This window comes from Ambystoma mexicanum, chromosome 14 (assembly GCF_040938575.1).
Source record: "Ambystoma mexicanum isolate Mex_15411 chromosome 14, UKY_AmexF1_1, whole genome shotgun sequence".
Classification (NCBI taxonomy): domain Eukaryota; kingdom Metazoa; phylum Chordata; class Amphibia; order Caudata; family Ambystomatidae; genus Ambystoma; species Ambystoma mexicanum.
In genome coordinates, this window is record NC_090940.1 from 667546046 (window position 1) to 667571446 (window position 25401).

Consider the following 25401-nt stretch of genomic DNA (forward strand, 5'->3'; position numbering starts at 1 on the left):
CAGAACAGCGAACAATCCCCTATAAATGCTGGAAGGTGAGACCACTGCAGAACAGCAAACAATCCCCTAGAAATACTGGAAGGTGAGACCACTGCAGAACAGCAAACAATAATTGTTCATCTAGCTATATGTAAATTCTGTAACCTGTGTATACGTAACTATGTAAGCCTTGCATTTCCTTGTCGTTGCGCCCTTTTACTCACGAGTCTGGTGCGCTTAACAAATGAATAAACAAACAAACAAACAAACAAACAAACAATACCCTAGAAATGCTGGAAGGGAAGACCACTGCAGAACAGTGCACAATCCCCTAGAAATGCTGGAAGGTGAGGCCACTGCATAACAGTAAATAATCCCCTAGAAATGCTGGTAGGTGAGGCCACTTCAGAACAGTGAACAATCCCAAAGAAATGCTAGATGGTGAGACTGCTGCAGAACAGTGAACAATCCCCTAGAAATGGTGGAAGATGAGACCACCGCAGAACAGCAAACAATCCCCTAGAAATGCTGGAAGGTGAGACCACTGCAGAACATCTAACAATCCCCTAGAAATGCTGGAAGGTGAGACCACCGCAGAACAGGGAACAATCCCCTAGAAATGCTGGAAGGTGTGCCCACTGCAGAACAGCAAACAATTACCTAGAAATGCTAGAAGGTGAGACCACTGCACAACAGCAAACAATCCTCTAGAAATGCTGGAAGGTGAGACCACTGCAGAACAGGGAACAATCCCCTAGAAATGCTGGAAGGTGAGACCACTGCAGAACAGCAAACAATCCCCTAGAAATACTAGAAGGTGAGGCCACTGCAGAACAGCGAACAATCTCATAGAAATGCTAGAAGGTGAGAGCACTGCAGAGCAGCGAACAATCCCCTAGAAATGCTAGAAAGTGTCAGCACTGCAGAACAGCGAACAATATCCTAGAAATGCTAGTAAGTGTCAGCACTGCAGAACAGCAAACAATCCCCTAGAAATGCTGGAAGGGAAGACTACTGCAGAACAGCGAACAATCCCCTAGACATTCTGGAAGGTGAGACCACTGCAGAACAGCGAACAATCCCCTAGAAATGCTAGAAGGTGAGACCACTGCAGAACAGCAAACAATCCCCTAGAAATGCTAGAAGGTGAGACCACTGCAGAATAGGGAACAATCCCCTAGAAATGCTGGAAGGTGAGGCCACTGCAGAACAGCGAACAATCCCCTAGACATGCTGGAAGGTGAGACCACTGCAGAACAGCGAACAATCCCCTAGAAATGCTAGAAGGTGAGACCACTGCAGAACAGCAAACAATCCCCTAGAAATGCTAGAAGGTGAGACCACTGCAGAACAGCAAACAATCCCCTAGAAATGCTAGAAGGTGAGACCACTGCAGAATAGGGAACAATCCCCTAGAAATGCTGGAAGGTGAGGCCACTGCAGAACAGTGAACATTCCCCTAGAAATGCTGGAAGGGAAGACCACTGCAGAACAGCGAACAATCCCCTAGAAATACTGGAAGGTGAGACCACTGCAGAACAGCGAACAATCCCCTAGAAATTCTGGAAGGTTTAACCACTGCAGAAGAGCGAACAGTCCCCTAGAAATGCTGAAAGGGAAGAACACTGCAGAACAGTGAACAATCCCCTAGAAATGCTAGAAGGTGAGACCACTGCAGAACAGCAAACAATCCCCTAGAAATGCTGGAAGGGGAGACCACTGCAGAACAGCGAACAATCCCCTAGACATGCTGGAAGGTGAGACCACTGCAGAACAGCGAACAATCCCCTAGACATGCTGGAAGGTGAGACCACTGCAGAACAGCGAACAATCCCCTAGAAATGCTAGAAGGTGAGACCACTGCAGAACAGCAAACAATCCCCTAGAAATGCTAGAAGGTGAGACCACTGCAGAACAGCAAACAATCCCCTAGAAATGCTAGAAGGTGAGACCACTGCAGAATAGGGAACAATCCCCTAGAAATGCTGGAAGGTGAGGCCACTGCAGAACAGTGAACATTCCCCTAGAAATGCTGGAAGGGAAGACCACTGCAGAACAGCGAACAATCCCCTAGAAATACTGGAAGGTGAGACCACTGCAGAACAGCGAACAATCCCCTAGAAATACTGGAAGGTGAGACCACTGCAGAACAGCGAACAATCCCCTAGAAATTCTGGAAGGTGTAACCACTGCAGAAGAGCAAACAGTCCCCTAGAAATGCTGAAAGGGAAGAACACTGCAGAACAGTGAACAATCCCCTAGAAATGCTAGAAGGTGAGACCACTGCAGAACAGTGAACAATCCCCTAGAAATGCTGGAAGGTGAGACCACTGCAAAACAGCGAACAATCCCCTAGAAATGCTAGAAGGTGAGACCACTGCAGAACAGCAAACAATCCCCTAGAAATGCTAGAAGGTGAGACCACTGCAGAATAGGGAACAATCCCCTAGAAATGCTGGAAGGTGAGGCCACTGCAGAACAGCGAACAATCCCCTAGACATGCTGGAAGGTGAGACCACTGCAGAACAGCGAACAATCCCCTAGAAATGCTAGAAGGTGAGACCACTGCAGAACAGCAAACAATCCCCTAGAATTGCTAGAAGGTGAGACCACTGCAGAACAGCAAACAATCCCCTAGAAATGCTAGAAGGTGAGACCATTGCAGAATAGGGAACAATCCCCTAGAAATGCTGGAAGGTGAGGCCACTGCAGAACAGTGAACATTCCCCTAGAAATGCTGGAAGGGAAGACCACTGCAGAACAGCGAACAATCCCCTAGAAATACTGGAAGGTGAGACCACTGCAGAACAGCGAACAATCCCCTAGAAATTCTGGAAGGTGTAACCACTGCAGAAGAGCGAACAGTCCCCTAGAAATGCTGAAAGGGAAGAACACTGCAGAACAGTGAACAATCCCCTAGAAATGCTAGAAGGTGAGACCACTGCAGAACAGCAAACAATCCCCTAGAAATGCTGGAAGGGAAGACCACTGCAGAACAGCGAACAATCCCCTAGACATGCTGGAAGGTGAGACCACTGCAGAACAGCGAACAATCCCCTAGACATGCTGGAAGGTGAGACCACTGCAGAACAGCGAACAATCCCCTAGAAATGCTAGAAGGTGAGAACACTGCAGAACAGCAAACAATCCCCTAGAAATGCTAGAAGGTGAGACCACTGCAGAACAGCAAACAATCCCCTAGAAATGCTAGAAGGTGAGACCACTGCAGAATAGGGAACAATCCCCTAGAAATGCTGGAAGGTGAGGCCACTGCAGAACAGTGAACATTCCCCTAGAAATGCTGGAAGGGAAGACCACTGCAGAACAGCGAACAATCCCCTAGAAATACTGGAAGGTGAGACCACTGCAGAACAGCGAACAATCCCCTAGAAATACTGGAAGGTGAGACCACTGCAGAACAGTGAACAATCCCCTAGAAATTCTGGAAGGTGTAACCACTGCAGAAGAGCAAACAGTCCCCTAGAAATGCTGAAAGGGAAGAACATTGCAGAACAGTGAACAATCCCCTAGAAATGCTAGAAGGTGAGACCACTGCAGAACAGTGAACAATCCCCTAGAAATGCTGGAAGGTGAGACCACTGCAAAACAGCGAACAATCCCCTAGAAATGCTGGAAGGTGAGACCACTGCAGAATAGGGAACAATCCCCTAGAAATGCTGGAAGTTGAGACCACTGCAGAACAAGGGAACAATCCCCTAGAAATGCTGGAAGGGAAGAACACTGCAGAACAGTGAACAATCCCCTTGAAATGCTAGAAGGTGAGAGGACTGCAGAACAGGGAAAAATTCCCTAGAAATGCTGGAAGGTGAGACCACTACAGAACAGGGAACAATCCCCTAGAAAAGCTGGAAGGTGAGACCACTGCAGAACAGGGAACAATCCCCTAGAAATGCTGGAAGGGAAGAACACTGCAGAACAGTGAACAATCCCCTAGAAATGCTAGAAGGAGAGACCACCGCAGAACAGTGAACAATCCCCTAGAAATGCTGGAAGGTGAGACCACTGCAGAATAGGGAACAATCCCCTAGAAATGCTGCAAGTTGAGACCACTGCAGAACAGCAAACAATCCCCTAGAAATGCTAGAAGGTGAGACTACTGCACAACAGCAAACAATCCCCTAGACATGCTGGAAGGTGAGACCACTGCAGAACAGGGAACAATCCCCTAGAAATGCTGGAAGGTGAGACCACTGCAGAACAGCAAACAATCCCCTAGAAATGCTAGAAGGTGAGACCACTGTAGAATAGCAAACAATCCCCTAGAAATGCTAGAAGGTGAGACCACTGCAGAACAGCAAACAATCCCCTAGAATTGCCGGAAGGTGAGGCCACTGCAGAACAGCGAACAATCTCATAGAAATGCTAGAAGGTGAGACCACTGCAGAACAGCAAGCAATCCCCTAGAAATGCTAGAAGGTGAGACCACTGCAGAACAGCAAACAATCCCCTAGAAATGCTAGAAGGTGAGACCACAGCAGAGCAGCGAACAATCCCCTAGAAATGCTAGAAGGTGAGACCACTGCAGAACAGCAAACAATCCCCTAGAAATGCTAGAAGGTGAGACCACAGCAGAGCAGCGAACAATCCCCTAGAAATGCTGGAAGGGAAGAGCACTGCAGAACAGCGAACAATCCCCTAGACATGCTGGAAGGTGAGACCACTGCAGAACAGTGAACAATCCCCTAGAAATGCTGGGAGGTGAGACCACCGCAGAACAGCTAACAATCCCCTGGAAATGCTGGAAGGTGAGACCACTGCATAATAGGGAACAATCCCCTAGAAATGCTGGAAGTTGAGACCACTGCAGAACAGTGAACAATCCCCTAGAAATGCTAGAAGGTGAGACGCCTGCAGAACAGGGAAAAATCCCCTAGAAATGCTGGAAGGTGAGACCACTACAGAACAGGGAACAATCCTCTAGAAATGCTGGAAGGTGAGACCACTGCAAAACAGCGAACAATCCCCTAGAAATGCTGGAATGTGAGACCACTGCAGAACAGGGGAACAATCCCATAGAAATGCTGGAAGGGAAGAACACTGCAGAACAGTGAATAATCCCCTAGAAATGCTAGAAGGTGAGATGACTGCAGAACAGGGAAAAATCCCCTAGAAATGCTGGAAGGTGAGACCACTACAGAACAGGGAACAATCCCCTAGGAATGCTGGAAGGTGAGACCACTGCACAACAGGGAACAATCCCCTAGAAATGCTAGAAGGTGAGACCACTGCAGAACAGTGAACAATCCCCTAGAAATGCTGGAAGGTGAGACCACCGCAGAACAGCAAACAATCCCCTAGAAATGCTGGAAGGTGAGACCACTGCATAATAGGGAACAATCCCCTAGAAATGCTGGAAGTTGAGACCACTGCAGAACAGTGAACAATCCCTAGAAATGCTAGAAGGTGAGACGCCTGCAGAACAGGGAAAATCCCCTAGAAATGCTGACGGTGAGACCACTACAGAACAGCAAACAATCCCCTAGAAATGCTGGAAGGTGAGACCACTGCAGAACAGGGAACAATCCCCTAGAAATGCTGGAAGGTGAGACCACTGCAGAACAGGGAACAATCCCCTAGAAATGCTGGAAGGGAAGAACACTGCAGAACAGTGAACAATCCCCTAGAAATCCTAGAAGGTGAGACGACTGCAGAAGAGGGAAAAATTCCCTAGAAATGCTGGAAGGTGAGACCACTACAGAACAGGGAACAATCCCCTAGAAATGCTGGAAGGTGAGACCACTGCAGAACAGGGAACAATCCCCTAGAAATGCTGGAAGGTGAGACCACTGCAGAACAGGGAACAATCCCCTAGAAATGCTGGAAGGGAAGAACACTGCAGAACAGTGAACAATCCCCTAGAAATGCTAGAAGGTGACACCACTGCAGAACAGTGAACAATCTCCTACAAATGCTGGAACGTGAGACCACTGCAGAATAGGGAACAATCCCCTAGAAATGCTGGAAGGTGAGACCACTGCAGAACAGCAAACAATCCCCTGGAAATGCTAGACGGTGAGACCACTGCAGAACAGCAAGCAATCCCCTAGAAATGCTAGAAGGTGAGACCACTGCAGAACAGCAAACAATCCCCTAGAAATGCTTGAAGGTGAGACCACAGCAGAGCAGCGAACAATCCCCTAGAAATGCTAGAAGGTGAGACGCCTGCAGAACAGGGAAAAATCCCCTAGAAATGCTGAAGGTGAGACCACTACAGAACAGGGAACAATCCCCTAGAAATGCTGGAAGGTGAGACCACTGCAGAACAGGGAACAATCCCCTAGAAATGCTGGAAGGTGAGACCACTGCAGAACAGGGAACAATCCCCTAGAAATGCTGGAAGGGAAGAACACTGCAGAACAGTGAACAATCCCCTAGAAATGCTAGAAGGTGAGACGACTGCAGAACAGGGAAAAATTCCCTAGAAATGCTGGAAGGTGAGACCACTACAGAACAGGGAACAATCCCCTAGAAATGCTGGAAGGTGAGACCACTGCAGAACAGGGAACAATCCCCTAGAAATGCTGGAAGGTGAGACCACTGCAGAACAGGGAACAATCCCCTAGAAATGCTGGAAGGGAAGAACACTGCAGAACAGTGAACAATCCCCTAGAAATGCTAGAAGGTGAGACGACTGCAGAACAGGGAAAAATTCCCTAGAAATGCTGGAAGGTGAGACCACTACAGAACAGGGAACAATCCCCTAGAAATGTTGGAAGGTGAGACCACTGCAGAACAGGGAACAATCCCCTAGAAATGCTGGAAGGTGAGACCACTGCAGAACAGGGAACAATCCCCTAGAAACGCTGGAAGGGAAGAACACTGCAGAACAGTGAACAATCCCCTAGAAATGCTAGAAGGTGACACCACTGCAGAACAGTGAACAATCTCCTACAAATGCTGGAACGTGAGACCACTGCAGAATAGGGAACAATCCCCTAGAAATGCTGGAAGGTGAGACCACTGCAGAACAGCAAACAATCCCCTAGAAATGCTAGAAGGTGAGACCACTGCAGAATAGGGAACAATCCCCTAGAAATGCTGGAAGGTGAGGCCACTGCAGAACAGTGAACATTCCCCTAGAAATGCTGGAAGGGAAGACCACTGCAGAACAGCGAACAATCCCCTAGAAATACTGGAAGGTGAGACCACTGCAGAACAGCGAACAATCCCCTAGAAATACTGGAAGGTGAGACCACTGCAGAACAGTGAACAATCCCCTAGAAATTCTGGAAGGTGTAACCACTGCAGAAGAGCAAACAGTCCCCTAGAAATGCTGAAAGGGAAGAACATTGCAGAACAGTGAACAATCCCCTAGAAATGCTAGAAGGTGAGACCACTGCAGAACAGTGAACAATCCCCTAGAAATGCTGGAAGGTGAGACCACTGCAAAACAGCGAACAATCCCCTAGAAATTCTGGAAGGTGAGACCACTGCAGAATAGGGAACAATCCCCTAGAAATGCTGGAAGTTGAGACCACTGCAGAACAAGGGAACAATCCCCTAGAAATGCTGGAAGGGAAGAACACTGCAGAACAGTGAACAATCCCCTTGAAATGCTAGAAGGTGAGAGGACTGCAGAACAGGGAAAAATTCCCTAGAAATGCTGGAAGGTGAGACCACTACAGAACAGGGAACAATCCCCTAGAAAAGCTGGAAGGTGAGACCACTGCAGAACAGGGAACAATCCCCTAGAAATGCTGGAAGGGAAGAACACTGCAGAACAGTGAACAATCCCCTAGAAATGCTAGAAGGAGAGACCACCGCAGAACAGTGAACAATCCCCTAGAAATGCTGGAAGGTGAGACCACTGCAGAATAGGGAACAATCCCCTAGAAATGCTGCAAGTTGAGACCACTGCAGAACAGCAAACAATCCCCTAGAAATGCTAGAAGGTGAGACTACTGCACAACAGCAAACAATCCCCTAGACATGCTGGAAGGTGAGACCACTGCAGAACAGGGAACAATCCCCTAGAAATGCTGGAAGGTGAGACCACTGCAGAACAGCAAACAATCCCCTAGAAATGCTAGAAGGTGAGACCACTGTAGAATAGCAAACAATCCCCTAGAAATGCTAGAAGGTGACACCACTGCAGAACAGCAAACAATCCCCTAGAATTGCCGGAAGGTGAGGCCACTGCAGAACAGCGAACAATCTCATAGAAATGCTAGAAGGTGAGACCACTGCAGAACAGCAAGCAATCCCCTAGAAATGCTAGAAGGTGAGACCACTGCAGAACAGCAAACAATCCCCTAGAAATGCTAGAAGGTGAGACCACAGCAGAGCAGCGAACAATCCCCTAGAAATGCTAGAAGGTGAGACCACTGCAGAACAGCAAACAATCCCCTAGAAATGCTAGAAGGTGAGACCACAGCAGAGCAGCGAACAATCCCCTAGAAATGCTGGAAGGGAAGAGCACTGCAGAACAGCGAACAATCCCCTAGACATGCTGGAAGGTGAGACCACTGCAGAACAGTGAACAATCCCCTAGAAATGCTGGGAGGTGAGACCACCGCAGAACAGCTAACAATCCCCTGGAAATGCTGGAAGGTGAGACCACTGCATAATAGGGAACAATCCCCTAGAAATGCTGGAAGTTGAGACCACTGCAGAACAGTGAACAATCCCCTAGAAATGCTAGAAGGTGAGACGCCTGCAGAACAGGGAAAAATCCCCTAGAAATGCTGGAAGGTGAGACCACTACAGAACAGGGAACAATCCTCTAGAAATGCTGGAAGGTGAGACCACTGCAAAACAGCGAACAATCCCCTAGAAATGCTGGAATGTGAGACCACTGCAGAACAGGGGAACAATCCCATAGAAATGCTGGAAGGGAAGAACACTGCAGAACAGTGAATAATCCCCTAGAAATGCTAGAAGGTGAGATGACTGCAGAACAGGGAAAAATCCCCTAGAAATGCTGGAAGGTGAGACCACTACAGAACAGGGAACAATCCCCTAGGAATGCTGGAAGGTGAGACCACTGCACAACAGGGAACAATCCCCTAGAAATGCTAGAAGGTGAGACCACTGCAGAACAGTGAACAATCCCCTAGAAATGCTGGAAGGTGAGACCACCGCAGAACAGCAAACAATCCCCTAGAAATGCTGGAAGGTGAGACCACTGCATAATAGGGAACAATCCCCTAGAAATGCTGGAAGTTGAGACCACTGCAGAACAGTGAACAATCCCTAGAAATGCTAGAAGGTGAGACGCCTGCAGAACAGGGAAAATCCCCTAGAAATGCTGACGGTGAGACCACTACAGAACAGCAAACAATCCCCTAGAAATGCTGGAAGGTGAGACCACTGCAGAACAGGGAACAATCCCCTAGAAATGCTGGAAGGTGAGACCACTGCAGAACAGGGAACAATCCCCTAGAAATGCTGGAAGGGAAGAACACTGCAGAACAGTGAACAATCCCCTAGAAATCCTAGAAGGTGAGACGACTGCAGAAGAGGGAAAAATTCCCTAGAAATGCTGGAAGGTGAGACCACTACAGAACAGGGAACAATCCCCTAGAAATGCTGGAAGGTGAGACCACTGCAGAACAGGGAACAATCCCCTAGAAATGCTGGAAGGTGAGACCACTGCAGAACAGGGAACAATCCCCTAGAAATGCTGGAAGGGAAGAACACTGCAGAACAGTGAACAATCCCCTAGAAATGCTAGAAGGTGACACCACTGCAGAACAGTGAACAATCTCCTACAAATGCTGGAACGTGAGACCACTGCAGAATAGGGAACAATCCCCTAGAAATGCTGGAAGGTGAGACCACTGCAGAACAGCAAACAATCCCCTGGAAATGCTAGACGGTGAGACCACTGCAGAACAGCAAGCAATCCCCTAGAAATGCTAGAAGGTGAGACCACTGCAGAACAGCAAACAATCCCCTAGAAATGCTTGAAGGTGAGACCACAGCAGAGCAGCGAACAATCCCCTAGAAATGCTAGAAGGTGAGACGCCTGCAGAACAGGGAAAAATCCCCTAGAAATGCTGAAGGTGAGACCACTACAGAACAGGGAACAATCCCCTAGAAATGCTGGAAGGTGAGACCACTGCAGAACAGGGAACAATCCCCTAGAAATGCTGGAAGGTGAGACCACTGCAGAACAGGGAACAATCCCCTAGAAATGCTGGAAGGGAAGAACACTGCAGAACAGTGAACAATCCCCTAGAAATGCTAGAAGGTGAGACGACTGCAGAACAGGGAAAAATTCCCTAGAAATGCTGGAAGGTGAGACCACTACAGAACAGGGAACAATCCCCTAGAAATGCTGGAAGGTGAGACCACTGCAGAACAGGGAACAATCCCCTAGAAATGCTGGAAGGTGAGACCACTGCAGAACAGGGAACAATCCCCTAGAAATGCTGGAAGGGAAGAACACTGCAGAACAGTGAACAATCCCCTAGAAATGCTAGAAGGTGAGACGACTGCAGAACAGGGAAAAATTCCCTAGAAATGCTGGAAGGTGAGACCACTACAGAACAGGGAACAATCCCCTAGAAATGCTGGAAGGTGAGACCACTGCAGAACAGGGAACAATCCCCTAGAAATGCTGGAAGGTGAGACCACTGCAGAACAGGGAACAATCCCCTAGAAACGCTGGAAGGGAAGAACACTGCAGAACAGTGAACAATCCCCTAGAAATGCTAGAAGGTGACACCACTGCAGAACAGTGAACAATCTCCTACAAATGCTGGAACGTGAGACCACTGCAGAATAGGGAACAATCCCCTAGAAATGCTGGAAGGTGAGACCACTGCAGAACAGCAAACAATCCCCTAGAAATGCTAGAAGGTGAGACCACTGTAGAATAGCAAACAATCCCCTAGAAATGCGAGAAGGTGAGACCACTGCAGAACAGCAAACAATCCCCTAGAATTGCCGGAAGGTGAGGCCACTGCAGAACAGCGAACAATCTCATAGAAATGCTAGAAGGTGAGACCACTGCAGAACAGCAAGCAATCCCCTAGAAATGCTAGAAGGTGAGACCACTGCAGAACAGCAAACAATCCCCTAGAAATGCTAGAAGGTGAGACCAAAGCAGAGCAGCGAACAATCCCCTAGAAATGCTAGAAGGTGAGACCACTGCAGAACAGCAAACAATCCCCTAGAAATGCTAGAAGGTGAGACCACAGCAGAGCAGCGAACAATCCCCTAGAAATGCTGGAAGGGAAGAGCACTGCAGAACAGCGAACAATCCCCTAGAAATACTGGAAGGTGAGACCACAGCAGAGCAGCGAACAATCCCCTAGAAATGCTGGAAGGTGAGACCACTGCATAATAGGGAACAATCCCCTAGAAATGCTGGAAGTTGAGACCACTGCAGAACAGTGAACAATCCCCTAGAAATGCTAGAAGGTGAGACGCCTGCAGAACAGGGAAAAATCCCCTAGAAATGCTGGAAGGTGAGACCACTACAGAACAGGGAACAATCCCCTAGAAATGCTGGAAGGTGAGACCACTGCAAAACAGCGAACAATCCCCTAGAAATGCTGGAATGTGAGACCACCGCAGAACAGGGGAACAATCCCATAGAAATGCTGGAAGGGAAGAACACTGCAGAACAGTGAACAATCCCCTAGAAATGCTAGAAGGTGAGACGACTGCAGAACAGGGAAAAATCCCCTAGAAATGCTGGAAGGCGAGACCACTACAGAACAGGGAACAATCCCCTAGGAATGCTGGAAGGTGAGACCACTGCACAACAGGGAACAATCCCCTAGAAATGCTGGAAGGTGAGACCACTGCAGAACAGTGAACAATCCCCTAGAAATGCTGGAAGGTGAGACCACCGCAGAACAGCAAACAATCCCCTAGAAATGCTGGAAGGTGAGACCACTGCATAATAGGGAACAATCCCCTAGAAATGCTGGAAGTTGAGACCACTGCAGAACAGTGAACAATCCCTAGAAATGCTAGAAGGTGAGACGCCTGCAGAACAGGGAAAAATCCCCTAGAAATGCTGAAGGTGAGACCACTACAGAACAGGGAACAATCCCCTAGAAATGCTGGAAGGTGAGACCACTGCAGAACAGGGAACAATCCCCTAGAAATGCTGGAAGGTGAGACCACTGCAGAACAGGGAACAATCCCCTAGAAATGCTGGAAGGGAAGAACACTGCAGAACAGTGAACAATCCCCTAGAAATGCTAGAAGGTGAGACGACTGCAGAACAGGGAAAAATTCCCTAGAAATGCTGGAAGGTGAGACCACTACAGAACAGGGAACAATCCCCTAGAAATGCTGGAAGGTGAGACCACTGCAGAACAGGGAACAATCCCCTAGAAATGCTGGAAGGTGAGACCACTGCAAAACAGCGAACAATCCCCTAGAAATGCTGGAAGGGAAGAACACTGCAGAACAGTGAACAATCCCCTAGAAATGCTAGAAGGTGACACCACTGCAGAACAGTGAACAATCTCCTACAAATGCTGGAACGTGAGACCACTGCAGAATAGGGAACAATCCCCTAGAAATGCTGGAAGGTGAGACCACTGCAGAACAGCAAACAATCCCCTAGAAATGCTAGAAGGTGAGACCACTGTAGAATAGCAAACAATCCCCTAGAAATGCTAGAAGGTGAGACCACTGCAGAACAGCAAACAATCCCCTAGAATTGCCGGAAGGTGAGGCCACTGCAGAACAGCGAACAATCTCATAGAAATGCTAGAAGGTGAGACCACTGCAGAACAGCAAGCAATCCCCTAGAAATGCTAGAAGGTGAGACCACTGCAGAACAGCAAACAATCCCCTAGAAATGCTAGAAGGTGAGACCACAGCAGAGCAGCGAACAATCCCCTAGAAATGCTAGAAGGTGAGACCACTGCAGAACAGCAAACAATCCCCTAGAAATGCTAGAAGGTGAGACCACAGCAGAGCAGCGAACAATCCCCTAGAAATGCTGGAAGGGAAGAGCACTGCAGAACAGCGAACAATCCCCTAGAAATACTAGAAGGTGAGACCACAGCAGAGCAGCGAACAATCCCCTAGAAAAGAAAGAAGGTGAGACCACTGCAGAACAGTGAACAATCCCCTAGAAATGCTGGAAGGTGAGACCACCGCAGAACAGCGTACAATCCCCTAGAAATGCTGGAAGGTGAGACCACTGCATAATAGGGAACAATCCCCTAGAAATGCTGGAAGTTGAGACCACTGCAGAACAGTGAACAATCCCCTAGAAATGCTAGAAGGTGAGACGCCTGCAGAACAGGGAAAAATCCCCTAGAAATGCTGGAAGGTGAGACCACTACAGAACAGGGAACAATCCCCTAGAAATGCTGGAAGGTGAGACCACTGCAAAACAGCGAACAATCCCCTAGAAATGCTGGAATGTGAGACCACTGCAGAACAGGGGAACAATCCCATAGAAATTCTGGAAGGGAAGAACACTGCAGAACAGTGAACAATCCCCTAGAAATGCTAGAAGGTGAGACGACTGCAGAACAGTGAAAAATCCCCTAGAAATGCTGGAAGGTGAGACCACTACAGAACAGGGAACAATCCCCTAGGAATGCTGGAAGGTGAGACCACTGCACAACAGGGAACAATCCCCTAGAAATGCTAGAAGGTGAGACCACTGCAGAACAGTGAACAATCCCCTAGAAATGCTGGAAGGTGAGACCACCGCAGAACAGCAGACAATCCCCTAGAAATGCTGGAAGGTGAGACCACTGCATAATAGGGAAAAATCCCCTAGAAATGCTGGAAGTTGAGACCACTGCAGAACAGTGAACAATCCCTAGAAATGCTAGAAGGTGAGACGCCTGCAGAACAGGGAACAATCCCCTAGAAATGCTGGAAGGGAAGAACACTGCAGAACAGTGAACAATCCCCTAGAAATGCTAGAAGGTGAGACGACTGCAGAACAGGGAAAAATTCCCTAGAAATGCTGGAAGGTGAGACCACTACAGAACAGGGAACAATCCCCTAGAAATGCTGGAAGGTGAGACCACTGCAGAACAGGGAACAATCCCCTAGAAATGCTGGAAGGTGAGACCACTGCAGAACAGGGAACAATCCCCTAGAAATGCTGGAAGGGAAGAACACTGCAGAACAGTGAACAATCCCCTAGAAATGCTAGAAGGTGACACCACTGCAGAACAGTGAACAATCTCCTACAAATGCTGGAACGTGAGACCACTGCAGAATAGGGAACAATCCCCTAGAAATGCTGGAAGGTGAGACCACTGCAGAACAGCGAACAATCCCCTAGAAATGCTGGAAGGTGAGACCACAGCAGAACAGTGAACAATACCCTAGAAACACTAGAAGGTGAGACCACTGCAGAACAGCAAACAATCCCCTAGAAACACTAGGAGGTGAGACCACGGCAGAACACCTAACAATCCCCTAGAAATGCTGGAAGGTGAGACCACTGCAGAACAGTGAACAATACCCTAGAGAAGCTGGAAGGTGAGACCACTGCAGAACAGCAAGCAATCCCCTAGAAATGCTAGAAGGTGAGACCACCTCAGAACAGTGAACAATACCCTAGAAATGCTGGAAGGTGAGCCACTGCAGAACAGTGCACAATCCCCCAGAAATGCTGTAAGGTGAGACCACTGCAGAACAGCGAACAATCCCCTAAAAATGCTGGAAGGTGAGACTACTGCAGAACAGCGAACAATCTCATAGAAATGCTGGAAGGTCAGACCACCGCAGAACAGTGAACAATCCCCTAGAAATGCTGGAAGGTGAGACCACTGCAGAACAGTGAACAATCCCCTAGAAATGCTGCAAGGTGAGGTCACTGCAGAACAGTGAACAATCCCCTAGAAATGCTGCAAGGTGAGGCCACTGCTGAACAGTGAACAATCCCCTAGAAATGCTGCAAGGTGAGGCCACTGCAGAACAGTGAACAATCCCCTAGAAATGCTGCAAGGTGAGGCCACTGCAGAACAGTGAACAATCCCCTAGAAATGCTGCAAGGTGAGGCCACTGCAGAACAAGGGAACAATCCCCTAGAAATGCTAGAAGGTGAGACCACCGCAGAACAGTGAACAATACCCTAGAGAAGCTGGAAGGTGAGACCACTGCAGAACAGCAAACAATCCCCTAGAAATGCTAGAAGGTGAGACCACCGCAGAACAGTGAACAATACCCTAGAGAAGCTGGAAGGTGAGACCACTGCAGAACAGCAAACAATCCCCTAGAAATGCTAGAAGGTGAGATCACCTCAGAACAGTGAACAATCCTCTAGAAATGCTGGAAGGTGAGACCACTGCAGAATAGGGAACAATCCCCTAGAAATGCTGGAAGGTGAGGCCACTGCAGAACAGTGAACAATCCCCTCTTTCTATCCGTCTTTCTCCGGTATATGCTATCTTGGAATTGCAGCGCAAAAGTAGAGACATTTGATGTATTATACTTCATGGGTAGAGTTCCTACCGCTTCATTTCTGTGTCTCTGGAATGATGGGCCTGCTAAATCGTGATTATCCATACATGGGTACTTTTAGAAGGGCAGTAAGACATTTATGCTCGCCTTCAGTCTACCCAGGAGTGTGTAAGTCTGCTTCTCCGCGGCACATCCTGCCAAGGCACATGGTGTGGGTGGATGTCACGATCTTTCACCAAAGAGAAGCAATGGTTACTTTGGCTACTGTCACGTTGTGTGATCACCTTGAGTCTTCTGGGTTCTGGGTACTGCAGCTTTTGTATCTCTTTTTCCAGGAGATATTTGTTTCTCCAGGATTGGATCTTTCATAGATTCACTGGCTATGAACATTCCCCACGCGCTTGAGCGTGGACTTTCCTGGTAGCTGCTGCAGACACCACTGACTCCGGCGAAGGCTGCGACGTGAGACACTTTGGTGTGCTGTTCGGTGTGTTGCATTTTATCTGGAGTCTGCCCTTGAGCGCTGGTTCTGTGAGCAGGTGCTTCATTGCAAGTAGTCCCTCCTCCCATACATGCTTGAGGATAGGGATCGAAACAACAGACTTTCTTCTCTTGTGCATCTGATCAAAAAGAAAACGTTCTTTTTTGTCCTCGGTCGGTAGAATATCAGATTCTTGGCATGGCCTCATCATTAATGTATGGAATGCCCCGAATTCGTCAGGCGGAGATGGTTTTTAGGACTCTTCAACCGGGTAATCAATTTGGTCATTGTCTGTGTTCCATGGATACCCTCAATGGGGGGATACTGTGGTGGTAGTAGATATTGTATCCCGCGACTCCTGACCTGTGTCATTGTCTGTGAGTTCCCCTTCCTCTTGGTCATTTCGTACCATCGCAGGTGGGCATAAGCTCTTCGTGGAGGTTGTCCTTCGCAGGAGTTGGCTGTGAGGGCACGGCGACCTGTCGCCATGCTTGCACTTCATGGTCACTTTTCGCGGTGGCGAGACTGATTTTTGCATCTTCGGTCGTGATCTGGCTGCCGACATGGACCCCGTTGTAGGGGTGACTCCTTGCGCCTCTGGTGGCTGAGTTGGTGGTGTAGGGGCCTGGATGCCTAATGGGAGTCTGCAATCCAGCAGGGTTACCAGATTTTGCAGGGAGGACAACACCTGCAGTGAGGGTAGTGTTTGCGGATTCAATAGTGGCTCTTGTGGCTGCGTCTGAAGGAGAGGACCTAGCGAATCCCTGGGACGCTGCTATTTCTGTTGCTGGGGAGGCGTGATGACCTCAATGGAGGAACCGGAAGACGCAATGTGTTCTCCATTACTATTGACTCATCGGACTCTGAAAACGCTCTATGGAGTGCCTCAATTTCAGAATCTATCTCGTATTGTACAATCTCATCAGGCATGACCTCAGAGTACGTCATCGGGGAGATCGGAGGTGTGATTGTTTGGGGGTGCAGCCCGTCCTGTTGCTCTGGGTGACGCTGTGGCGCCTGGAGCATTTGTGCAGAGGCTTGGGCCTGTGTGTCACCATTTGGATGTATGTGCATAGTCGATGACAGTGCGTGACCCATTGGCAACGAGGCTGGCAAATCTCCAACTGTTTTCTTTATTGATGATGGCCGTGTCTGGGGCTTAGAAATGCTCTGCTTAATTACCAGTGTTGGGACTCCACAGGGCCTTTTTTCTGATTTTGCCCTTTTTGGGTTAGGTTCTCTCTTTTCTGAGCGTCTCTGGCCTCTAGACTACTAAAGGACTCTGCTTCTGAAGGGGGATTGTGGCCCTCATTCAACCAACAAACAAGGCGTCTGTGCCTGCCTTTGAGCGTTTTCACACTAAACCCCTTACAAATTCCACAGTCCTCTGCAGAGTGATGAGGATGTAGGCAATAAATGCATTCTGCGTATTTTTCCCCCTCATAAACTTCTTCAGGCCACAAGTGGCACAAGCTTTAAGTAGGGCTTGTGTCCCCTCCATTCCTTTCCCTCGCTTATCTGTATGGATGAGAAGCGACAATCCTGTGGAGGTATTTTTTTATAAAGATGAAGTTGAAGTTGGGTAGATTTCTGTGAAGAGAATTAACACAAGGGCTCCTTCAAGCATGGCATGCAGTTAGAATCTGAAAGGAGGCTGCAGGGGAGGAGCTACATACTTGCCGTCCAATTGGTGGAGGCCAAAAGCACCCAAAAGGAGGGCAATGGGCTACAAAATAGACACCTATTTTTCTATTGTTTTACTAATGTGAAAGTTAACCGAGGATTCCCAGCTTGACGATGGGGAATGTTCACAGCATGTGAATCGATGAAAGATAACAATGCTGGAGAAATGGAGTTACAGGTAAGAAACGTACCCCTTCTTTCTGTGGCCCCTTTACACGGCAGCCTGCTAATAACTAAGAAGATAGAAGGTACCATCAATATGCCCTGACAGTGTGGCATACGCCTGATAAACGTGGGGATAGCTACCGCGTGGCATGGGCTTTCAAGCTGCTACTCTCCCCGTCTGATCTGTCAGTAGGAATGGGAGCATGAAACCTTGGGCCACACATGCCAGACAGTGACAGGTCTGTAAGTTGGCCAATGCCTGGCTAAGACAGCCTATCAGGAAGATGAGCTCTGGAAGGGGGTGGGGCCCTAACAGAACACCACACCTCCCTACATCGTCAGCACACAGCTAGATGAACTGGACTTCTGCAAACTGCGTCGGGCACCCTTTTCAAGACTCTCAGAAGACAAGGCTGTGAGCTGGAGTCACAGTGAGCGTCTCTGCCTCAGACTCCAGAGCTGAGGAGTGGCACCTCCCACCTTACTGTGCAGTTGCCGCTTCTGCCTGACCACCGCCCGATCTCGCTCCTACAAGTGTGTGTCACTGTCCATTTCTTGATGCCGTGTCACTTATGGATTTGAATGTGTGACAAGATACTAAGTAGGTCACATGACAAAAGGAATACGTTTTTAACTCGTATTATGATAATATGTGCAAAATAGGCCAACTGAAGTCCTGGTCTGGGGGTGGTCCCTAAATCCTTTCCCTCATCCTGGAATGCGGCCCCCATCTCCCTATCCCAGGCTTCCTACTCAAATAGGTTCGGGTACAGTACAGATTCTATCTCTAAACAGACGACCCTTGCTGTCTAGGCAGCCACTACTGTAGGGAGCCCGAACGATCATAATCGTCTCCATCTAACACCCTCAGGGACTTCCTAGGCGATCTAGCAGGGTAATCTGATGCCTATGGGTGACCATCTCTCAAGCACTCTTGCCTGTCTCCTCCCCCTCTCTCTCTCGCTCACTTTCTCACTCCTGATATTGTCCGCTTCCCACCAAATCTTACTCCTACTAAAACTACCCTTCATCATCCCTCTCTCACCTTCTTTCTCCCAACCTTCTCCTGCTGTCCCTCCAAAATAATCTTCAGTCACTCTCTCACTCACACACAAATAACCAAATTGGCACAAACCTTTCAGTCCGAAAGCCTTACCTTCAATATCTTCAAATACTCCAAAACTCTCCCCAAGTTCTTCTCCACCTTCTCCACCCTTTTCTCCAGTCACTTGGCCTTCCTCCAAACACTGCTGTTGCAGGCTGGCTCTGCTGGCTTTTTATAGCCCTCCTCTTCCTGCATGGGTGGTTCTCTCTACACCTATTGGCTATCCAAGAGGTCAGTTGCTTCTCTGGGCCAATCATGTCTAATCTACTCCAAACTCCTCCCATCATGGGCTTGGATTTCTCCAGGAAGTGTTCATAAGTGGTCTTAGCTCTGCCCTCTTTTCAGGCTCCATGTATCTGCAACCAGCCATGCTGCCACTGGTCATGTGTTCTCTGGTTCTCTCCTGTACCAAGTAAGTTAATGTCCACAAAGGCTTTGGGTGATCTCCCTGGTCTCCCACAGGGCTGTGTTGCTCTCTGCTGGTTCCAGCCCCACTTTTTCCCTGCTCTCCTGCAGCATGCCTTGGCAGTCTCTAGTAGGTGGTTGGTCTCCCATTTGGCTCCTGACCGAGGAAGTCTAGTCCATTTTAATTTGGCTAACCAGTCATTTTTTGCTGTTTTATGCCAGATCTTGGGCCTCATCACGACTTCGGCGGTAACCCTTAAATCCGGCGGTAGCGCTATTACCGCCGGATTTGAGGGTCCGCCGAATCAGGGCTTCGGTGGATTTCGCCCCAGCTCTGAGCTGGGGGGAAATCCGCTGAAAATTCGCGCTATTACCGCCGGCGGGAAATCCGCCGGCGGTATTAGCACGAAGATTCCCCATTGAGCCCAATGGGGAATGGGGCATTCCTGAATGGGCTCAGTGGGGAATGGGGACTTACATTACCGCCAAACTCGTGATCCGGCGCTATTAGCGCCGGGGAGTTCGGCGGTAGGGCTAATACCGCCCGCGCTAAGAGCGTTACCGTTACCGCCCAAGTCGTGATTAGGCCCCTTGTCTTTTGGACCAAGGTGCATTATGGTACTTATAGTTGTTGGATGGTGCTGTTGCCTGATAACCATTATCGATTCTAGGAGTTTGAGGAGTCTGGTGAATGCTGGGATCTGAAGTTTCGTGGGAACCACCTGAAAGAGAAGAGAATAGCCCTGGCCATGATAGAGGCCAATAGGTTTCGGGTGAGCCAATGATATAGCAATATATATGCACGGCTTTGTGGCGGCCGGGGACAGGGATCCCACCCTGCTCACCGAAGCCACCTCTGAGGTCCTTGATCCCACTTAACAGAGTAATACCCCTGACCCTGTCATCAGCGTCATCATTTCTGGTAGCATAAATGAAAACCTGCAGTGCCAGAAATATGCTAGATCTAAGCACCCACCTGTCAGTGTATCTATTCCAAGATGTGCTTTTCTGCATTCTTTCATTGCGGGCATTACCTGGTAAACGATTGCAAGGCAATGTCTAATCTCTATCTTGTTTCTTTTAATCATCAGGATAAAGTCGCTTCTTCAACTGGAGAAGGAGCTTGACTCTTACGAGCATGAGAGAGAGAGTATCCAAGACATTGTTACCCAGCTTCTGGAAGCCAAGGGTCCAAGTGGAGAAAAGGCAGAGGAGCTCTTTAGAAGCACTGAGAGTTTATGTGAGGACGTGAGGTTCTCAATCATTGAATGGTGAGTATGAGCTTGGCAAGGGAGCCTCAGCAAAGCACTAAGTGCTTCTACAGTAAGCATTAATGTGCTAGGGACTTACCTATGATCAGTGATTAGGAGCCTGGCAAGGGAGCCTCAGCAAAGCACTAAGTGCTTCTAGAGCCAGAGTTAAGGTGCAAAGGGACTTACCCTATAATCAGTGAGTATGAGCCTGGCAAGGGAGCCTCAGCAAAGCACTAAGTGCTTCTACAGTAAGCATTAATGTGCTAGGGACTTACCTTATGATCAGTGATTAGGAGCCTGGCAAGGGAGCCTCAGCAAAGCACTAAGTGCTTCTAGAGCCAGCGTTAAGGTGCAAAGGGACTTACCTTATAATCAGTGAGTATGAGCCTGGCAAGGGAGCCTCAGCAAATCACTAAGTGCTTCTACAGTAAGCATTAATGTGCTGAGGGACTTACCTTATGATCAGTGAGTATGAGCCTGGAAAGGGCGACTCAACAAAGCACTAAGTGCTTCTACAGTAAGCATAAATGCGCTGAGGGACTTACCTTATCATCAGTGAGTATGAGCCTGGCAAGGGAGCCTCAGCAAAGCACTAAGTGCTTCTAGAGTCAGCGTTAATGTGCAGAGGGATTTACCTTATGATCAGTGAGTATGAGCCTGGAAAGGGAGCCTCAGCAAAGCACTAAGTGCTTCTAGAGTCAGTGTTAAGGTGCTGAGGGATGTACCTTATGATCAGTGAGTATGAGCCTGGCAAGGGAGCCTCAACAAAACACTAAGGGCCTCATTACGACTTTGGAGGCAGCCACGCCCTTTATAAGGGCATGTCTGCCTCCAAAATCGTGTCCGGGTTCCCTGAATTGGGAAATAGCGGGCCATTCCGAGTATGGAGGGCCCGGTATTTCCTCCTTCAGGGAACCCGGGCCTGGTCCTTCCCCATTCCCATTCGAGCCCTCACAGGGCTCAATGGGAATGGGGAGGGAGCTAACAACGGGCCCGTTGTTAGCTCCCTTGTCCCCTCGCGGACCCGCTATGGAGACGTCCAGAGCGGGTCCCGCGAGTGGACCTCGTAATTGTGTGGAATGGGTTTAACGGCACCAGCACCATTACCGGCGCCGTTAAACCCATTCCGCACAACTTATATTGAGGCCCCAAGTGTTTCTAGAGCCAGCGTTAAGGTGCCGAGGGACTTACCTTATGATCAGTGAGTATGAGCCTCGCAAGGGAGCCTCAGCAAAGCATTAAGTGCTTCTAGAGCCAGCGTTAAGGTGCAGAGGGACTTACCTTATGATCAGTGATTAGGAGCCTGGCAACGAGCCTCAGCAAAACACTAAGTGCTTCTAGAGCCAGCTATAAGGTGCTGAGGGACTTACCTTATGATCAGTGAGTATAAGCCTGTCAAGGGATCCTTAGCAAAGCACTAAGTGCTTCTATAGCCAGCATTAAGGTGCAGAGGGACTTACCTTATGATCAGTGATTAGGAGCCTTGTAAGGGATCCTCAGCAAAGCACTAGGTGCTTCTAGAGCCAGCGTTAAGGTGCAGAGGGACTTACCTTATGAGCAGTGATTAGGAGCCTGGCAAGGGAGCCTCAGCAAAGAACTAAGTGCTTCTAGAGCAATTGGAAAGGTGCAGAAGGATTTACCTTATGAACAGTGAGCATGGGACCGGCAAGGGAGCCTCAGCAAAGCACTAAGTGCTTCTAGAGCCATCGTTAATGTGCCGAGGGACGTAACTTATGATCTGTGAGTATGAGGCTGGCAAGGGAGCCTCAGCAAAGCACTAATTGCTTCTAGAGCCAGCGTTAAGGTGCCGAGGGACTTACCTTATGATCAGTGAGCATGAGCCTGGCAAGCGAGCCTCAGCAAACAACTAAGTGCTTCAAGAGCCAGCGTTAAAGTGTTGAGGGACTTACCTCATGAACAGTGAGTATAAGCCAGCAAGGGAGCCCAAGCAAAGCACTAATTGCTTCTAGAGCTAGCGTTACGGTGCCGAGGGACTTACCTTATGATCAGTGAGCATGAGCCTGGCAAGGGAGCCTCACAAAGCACTAGGTTCTTCTAGAGTAGGAGTAAAGGTGCAGAGGGACTTACCTTATAATCAGTGAGTATGAACCTGGTAAGCGAACCTCAGCAAACAACTAAGTGCTTTAAGAGCCAGCGTTAAAGTGTTGAGGGACTTACCTCATGAACAGTGAGTATAAGCCAGCAAGGGAGCCCAAGCAAAGCACTAAGTGTTTCTAGATTCAGCGTCAGTGCCGAGGGACGGACCTTATGATCAGTGAGCATGAGGCTGGCAAGGGAGCCTCAGCAAAGCACTAAGCGCTTCTAGAGTCAGCGTTAAGGTGCAGATGGGCGTACCTTCTGATCAGTGAGCATTAGCCTGGCACCGCTTATTTGGCTGTAACACATGATGCAGAGCCTTGTAATGGCATTACCACTGTGGTGTGTTTGTATTATTCGACTGGAATCATGTTTTTAGATAGAAGTGAAGGTGCAGGTGCCAGAATGCAGAGACCAGACTGCACCGTAGAGGCCTCACACATGCCATGACAGACTGAGTGACTGACTGCAGGCCAGGCAGCACTTCCTCATCACACTCATGGGACTTGCAGGGCAATAAGGAACGTCCTGAAGGACAGCGTGCTGTGCCACGGAGTGACAGTCATGCAGTTTAGAAATGACCATGACACCCATTTAATCACAACATTACATGAACCAGGGTCAAAGTCAAGCACATTATTGGATGTTGGCATTAGAACGAAAAATGAAACTCTGTTTGATATTGTCAAAATGTATGGAAGTAGATAACTTCCCAGGTCCAACTTGGGTCCTCCCTTTCCTCTATCTCACTCTCTAATTGTTCCTCTATCTCACTCTTTAATTTTCCAAAGACAATACCGGCTATCAGTCCGCACCAAGAAGAGAGCTCACATCTGAGCCCGCGGTCTCTGCGGCATCTAACAACACAGCCGAACTCTTTAAAATCTGCAAGGAACTGGCCAATCCTGCTGCGGTCTCTACATCTCCTGTCCCTTCCCAGACCCTCTGCACGGCCCTGGCTTCTCACTTCATCTCTAAAACTCAGAACATCCTGTCCTCTCTCTCTTCCTCTCGCCCTGCTCCCTCTACTCCCTGCTCTTCCTCTGGCCCATCTTTGGCCACCACTCCTCCCTCCTTCTCTGCCTTTCCCCTGTTCTCCCCAGATGAGGTTTCTAGACAAGTCAGATCTATGAACGTCTCATCAAAACAGGTTCATCCATGTTCCTCCAAAACTATCAAGGACCACATTGACTCCCTGGCTCCTGCTCTGGCCGACTTCTGCAACCACTCCTTTGCCACTGGAGTATTCCCATCCCCCTTGAAGCACTCCCTTGTGCACCCTCTTCTTAAGAAACCCTCTGTCGACCCGTCCTGCCCGGCTAACTATCGCCCAATCTCCATCACTCCTTTCCTGTGAAAACTCCTGGAAAAGCTGCCCATCTCCCAGCTTAATCTTCACACTGAATCTGTTGGTTGTCTTCATGACCATCAGTCTGGCTTCAGAGCTGCCAGAAGCACAGAAACTGCTCTCCTGAACATCCGTGAAGAGCTGCTCTCCAACCATGATTCCAACACCTCTTGTGTCCTCATCTTACTTGATCTCTCTTCTGCCTTTGACACAGTCAACCATGCGATCCTGCTCAACCTTCTGTGATAACCTAGGTATCACCGGTCAGGCCCTGGCGTGGCTGACTTCTTTCCTCTCTGATCAACCCTCCCAGGTCGAACTTGGGTCCTTCCTCTCCTCTATCTCGATCTCTACCTGTGGTGTTCCCCAGGGGTCTAACCTCTCTCCCTGGCTGGTGAACCAATACCTGGCACTCCTTGTCCACTGCATTGCCGCTCTCTGCCCCAACTGTCAGTGCTATGTGGATGACACTCAACTCATTTTCAGGCTACCTTCGGCCACCTCTTCTCCGTCTCTCATCTATGACTGTCTGCTATCCAGGAGTGGTGTGCGGCCAACGATCTCTGCCTTAATGCCAGTAAGACTGAGATTTTCCTCATCAGCACACCTGCTCCCTCCTTTCCTGTCACTCTCTGGCCGGCTGCTCTTGGCCCTCTTCCTGCTCTGACCTGCGGAGCTAAAAACCTTGGGGTCATCTTCGACTCTACACCTTCTCTCGTCATATCTCTGACGTCTGGAAGAAGTCACACTACCAGCTGCACCTCCTCAGAGGTATTCTTCCTTTCCTCTCCTTCCCCCAGAAGCTCACTGTCTCCAGAGCTCTGGTTCTCTCTAGGCAGGACTACTGCAACAGCCTCTTTCTAAATCTGCCTGCTTCAACTCTCTGCCCAGTGCAACTCATCCAGAACAGGACTGTGAGACTTGTCCTTGGCCTCAAGCCCACGGATCGTATCTCTCCAAGACTGAAATATCTTCACTGGCTCCCAGTGGCTGCGAGGATTAAGTTCAAAACCCTCTGCATTGTCAACAAGGCCTTCTGGGGCCTGAGGCCTCAATACCTTCAACTCTCTTTTCTTAAATATCTTCCTACTCAAGCTCTTCGCTCTTCCACCTCCAACTCCCTCAGAGTCTGTCGCATCTCCAAGCAACAAGATGGTGGTAGATCTTTCTTTGGCTGGTGCGTCCCTCTGGAACAGCCTCCCTGCCTCTCTGAAACTTTAGGAGAACCATCTCCGGGTCCGGAAAGCACCTCAAGACCTTCCTCTTTGCTTCTGCCTTCTCTCTTGCTCTCCTCTGCTGTTTTCCTGTCTGATTCTGCACTGGTCACCTGGCTACCCTCTGATTTTGGGCCCAGGTCCCTACCCGCCCAGTTGCACACCCGCACTTCCTCCCGGCATCCCTTGCACTTGGTTCTGTATCTGTAACCCTACAGTCCCCCTACCTGCACTTTTGGAAGACTGCTGTCTGCACTTACCCTTGCACCAGCCTCCTGCTGGCCGCACTTCTTGTTATTGTTTTG

At 49.0% G+C, this 25401-nt stretch overlaps 1 protein-coding gene across 8 annotated transcripts in view; it reads left to right on the forward strand.

Moving 5' to 3' along the window:
- SYNE2 (spectrin repeat containing nuclear envelope protein 2) overlaps positions 1–25401 on the forward strand; it is a 1840150-nt gene that overhangs the window by 474133 nt on the left and 1340616 nt on the right. For all 8 annotated transcript variants that reach the window (XM_069638223.1, XM_069638224.1, XM_069638227.1 and 5 more), the window contains one exon: positions 20276–20455. In XM_069638223.1, coding sequence (XP_069494324.1) covers positions 20276–20455 — 180 coding nt within the window. The remainder of the gene's footprint in view (positions 1–20275; positions 20456–25401) is intronic.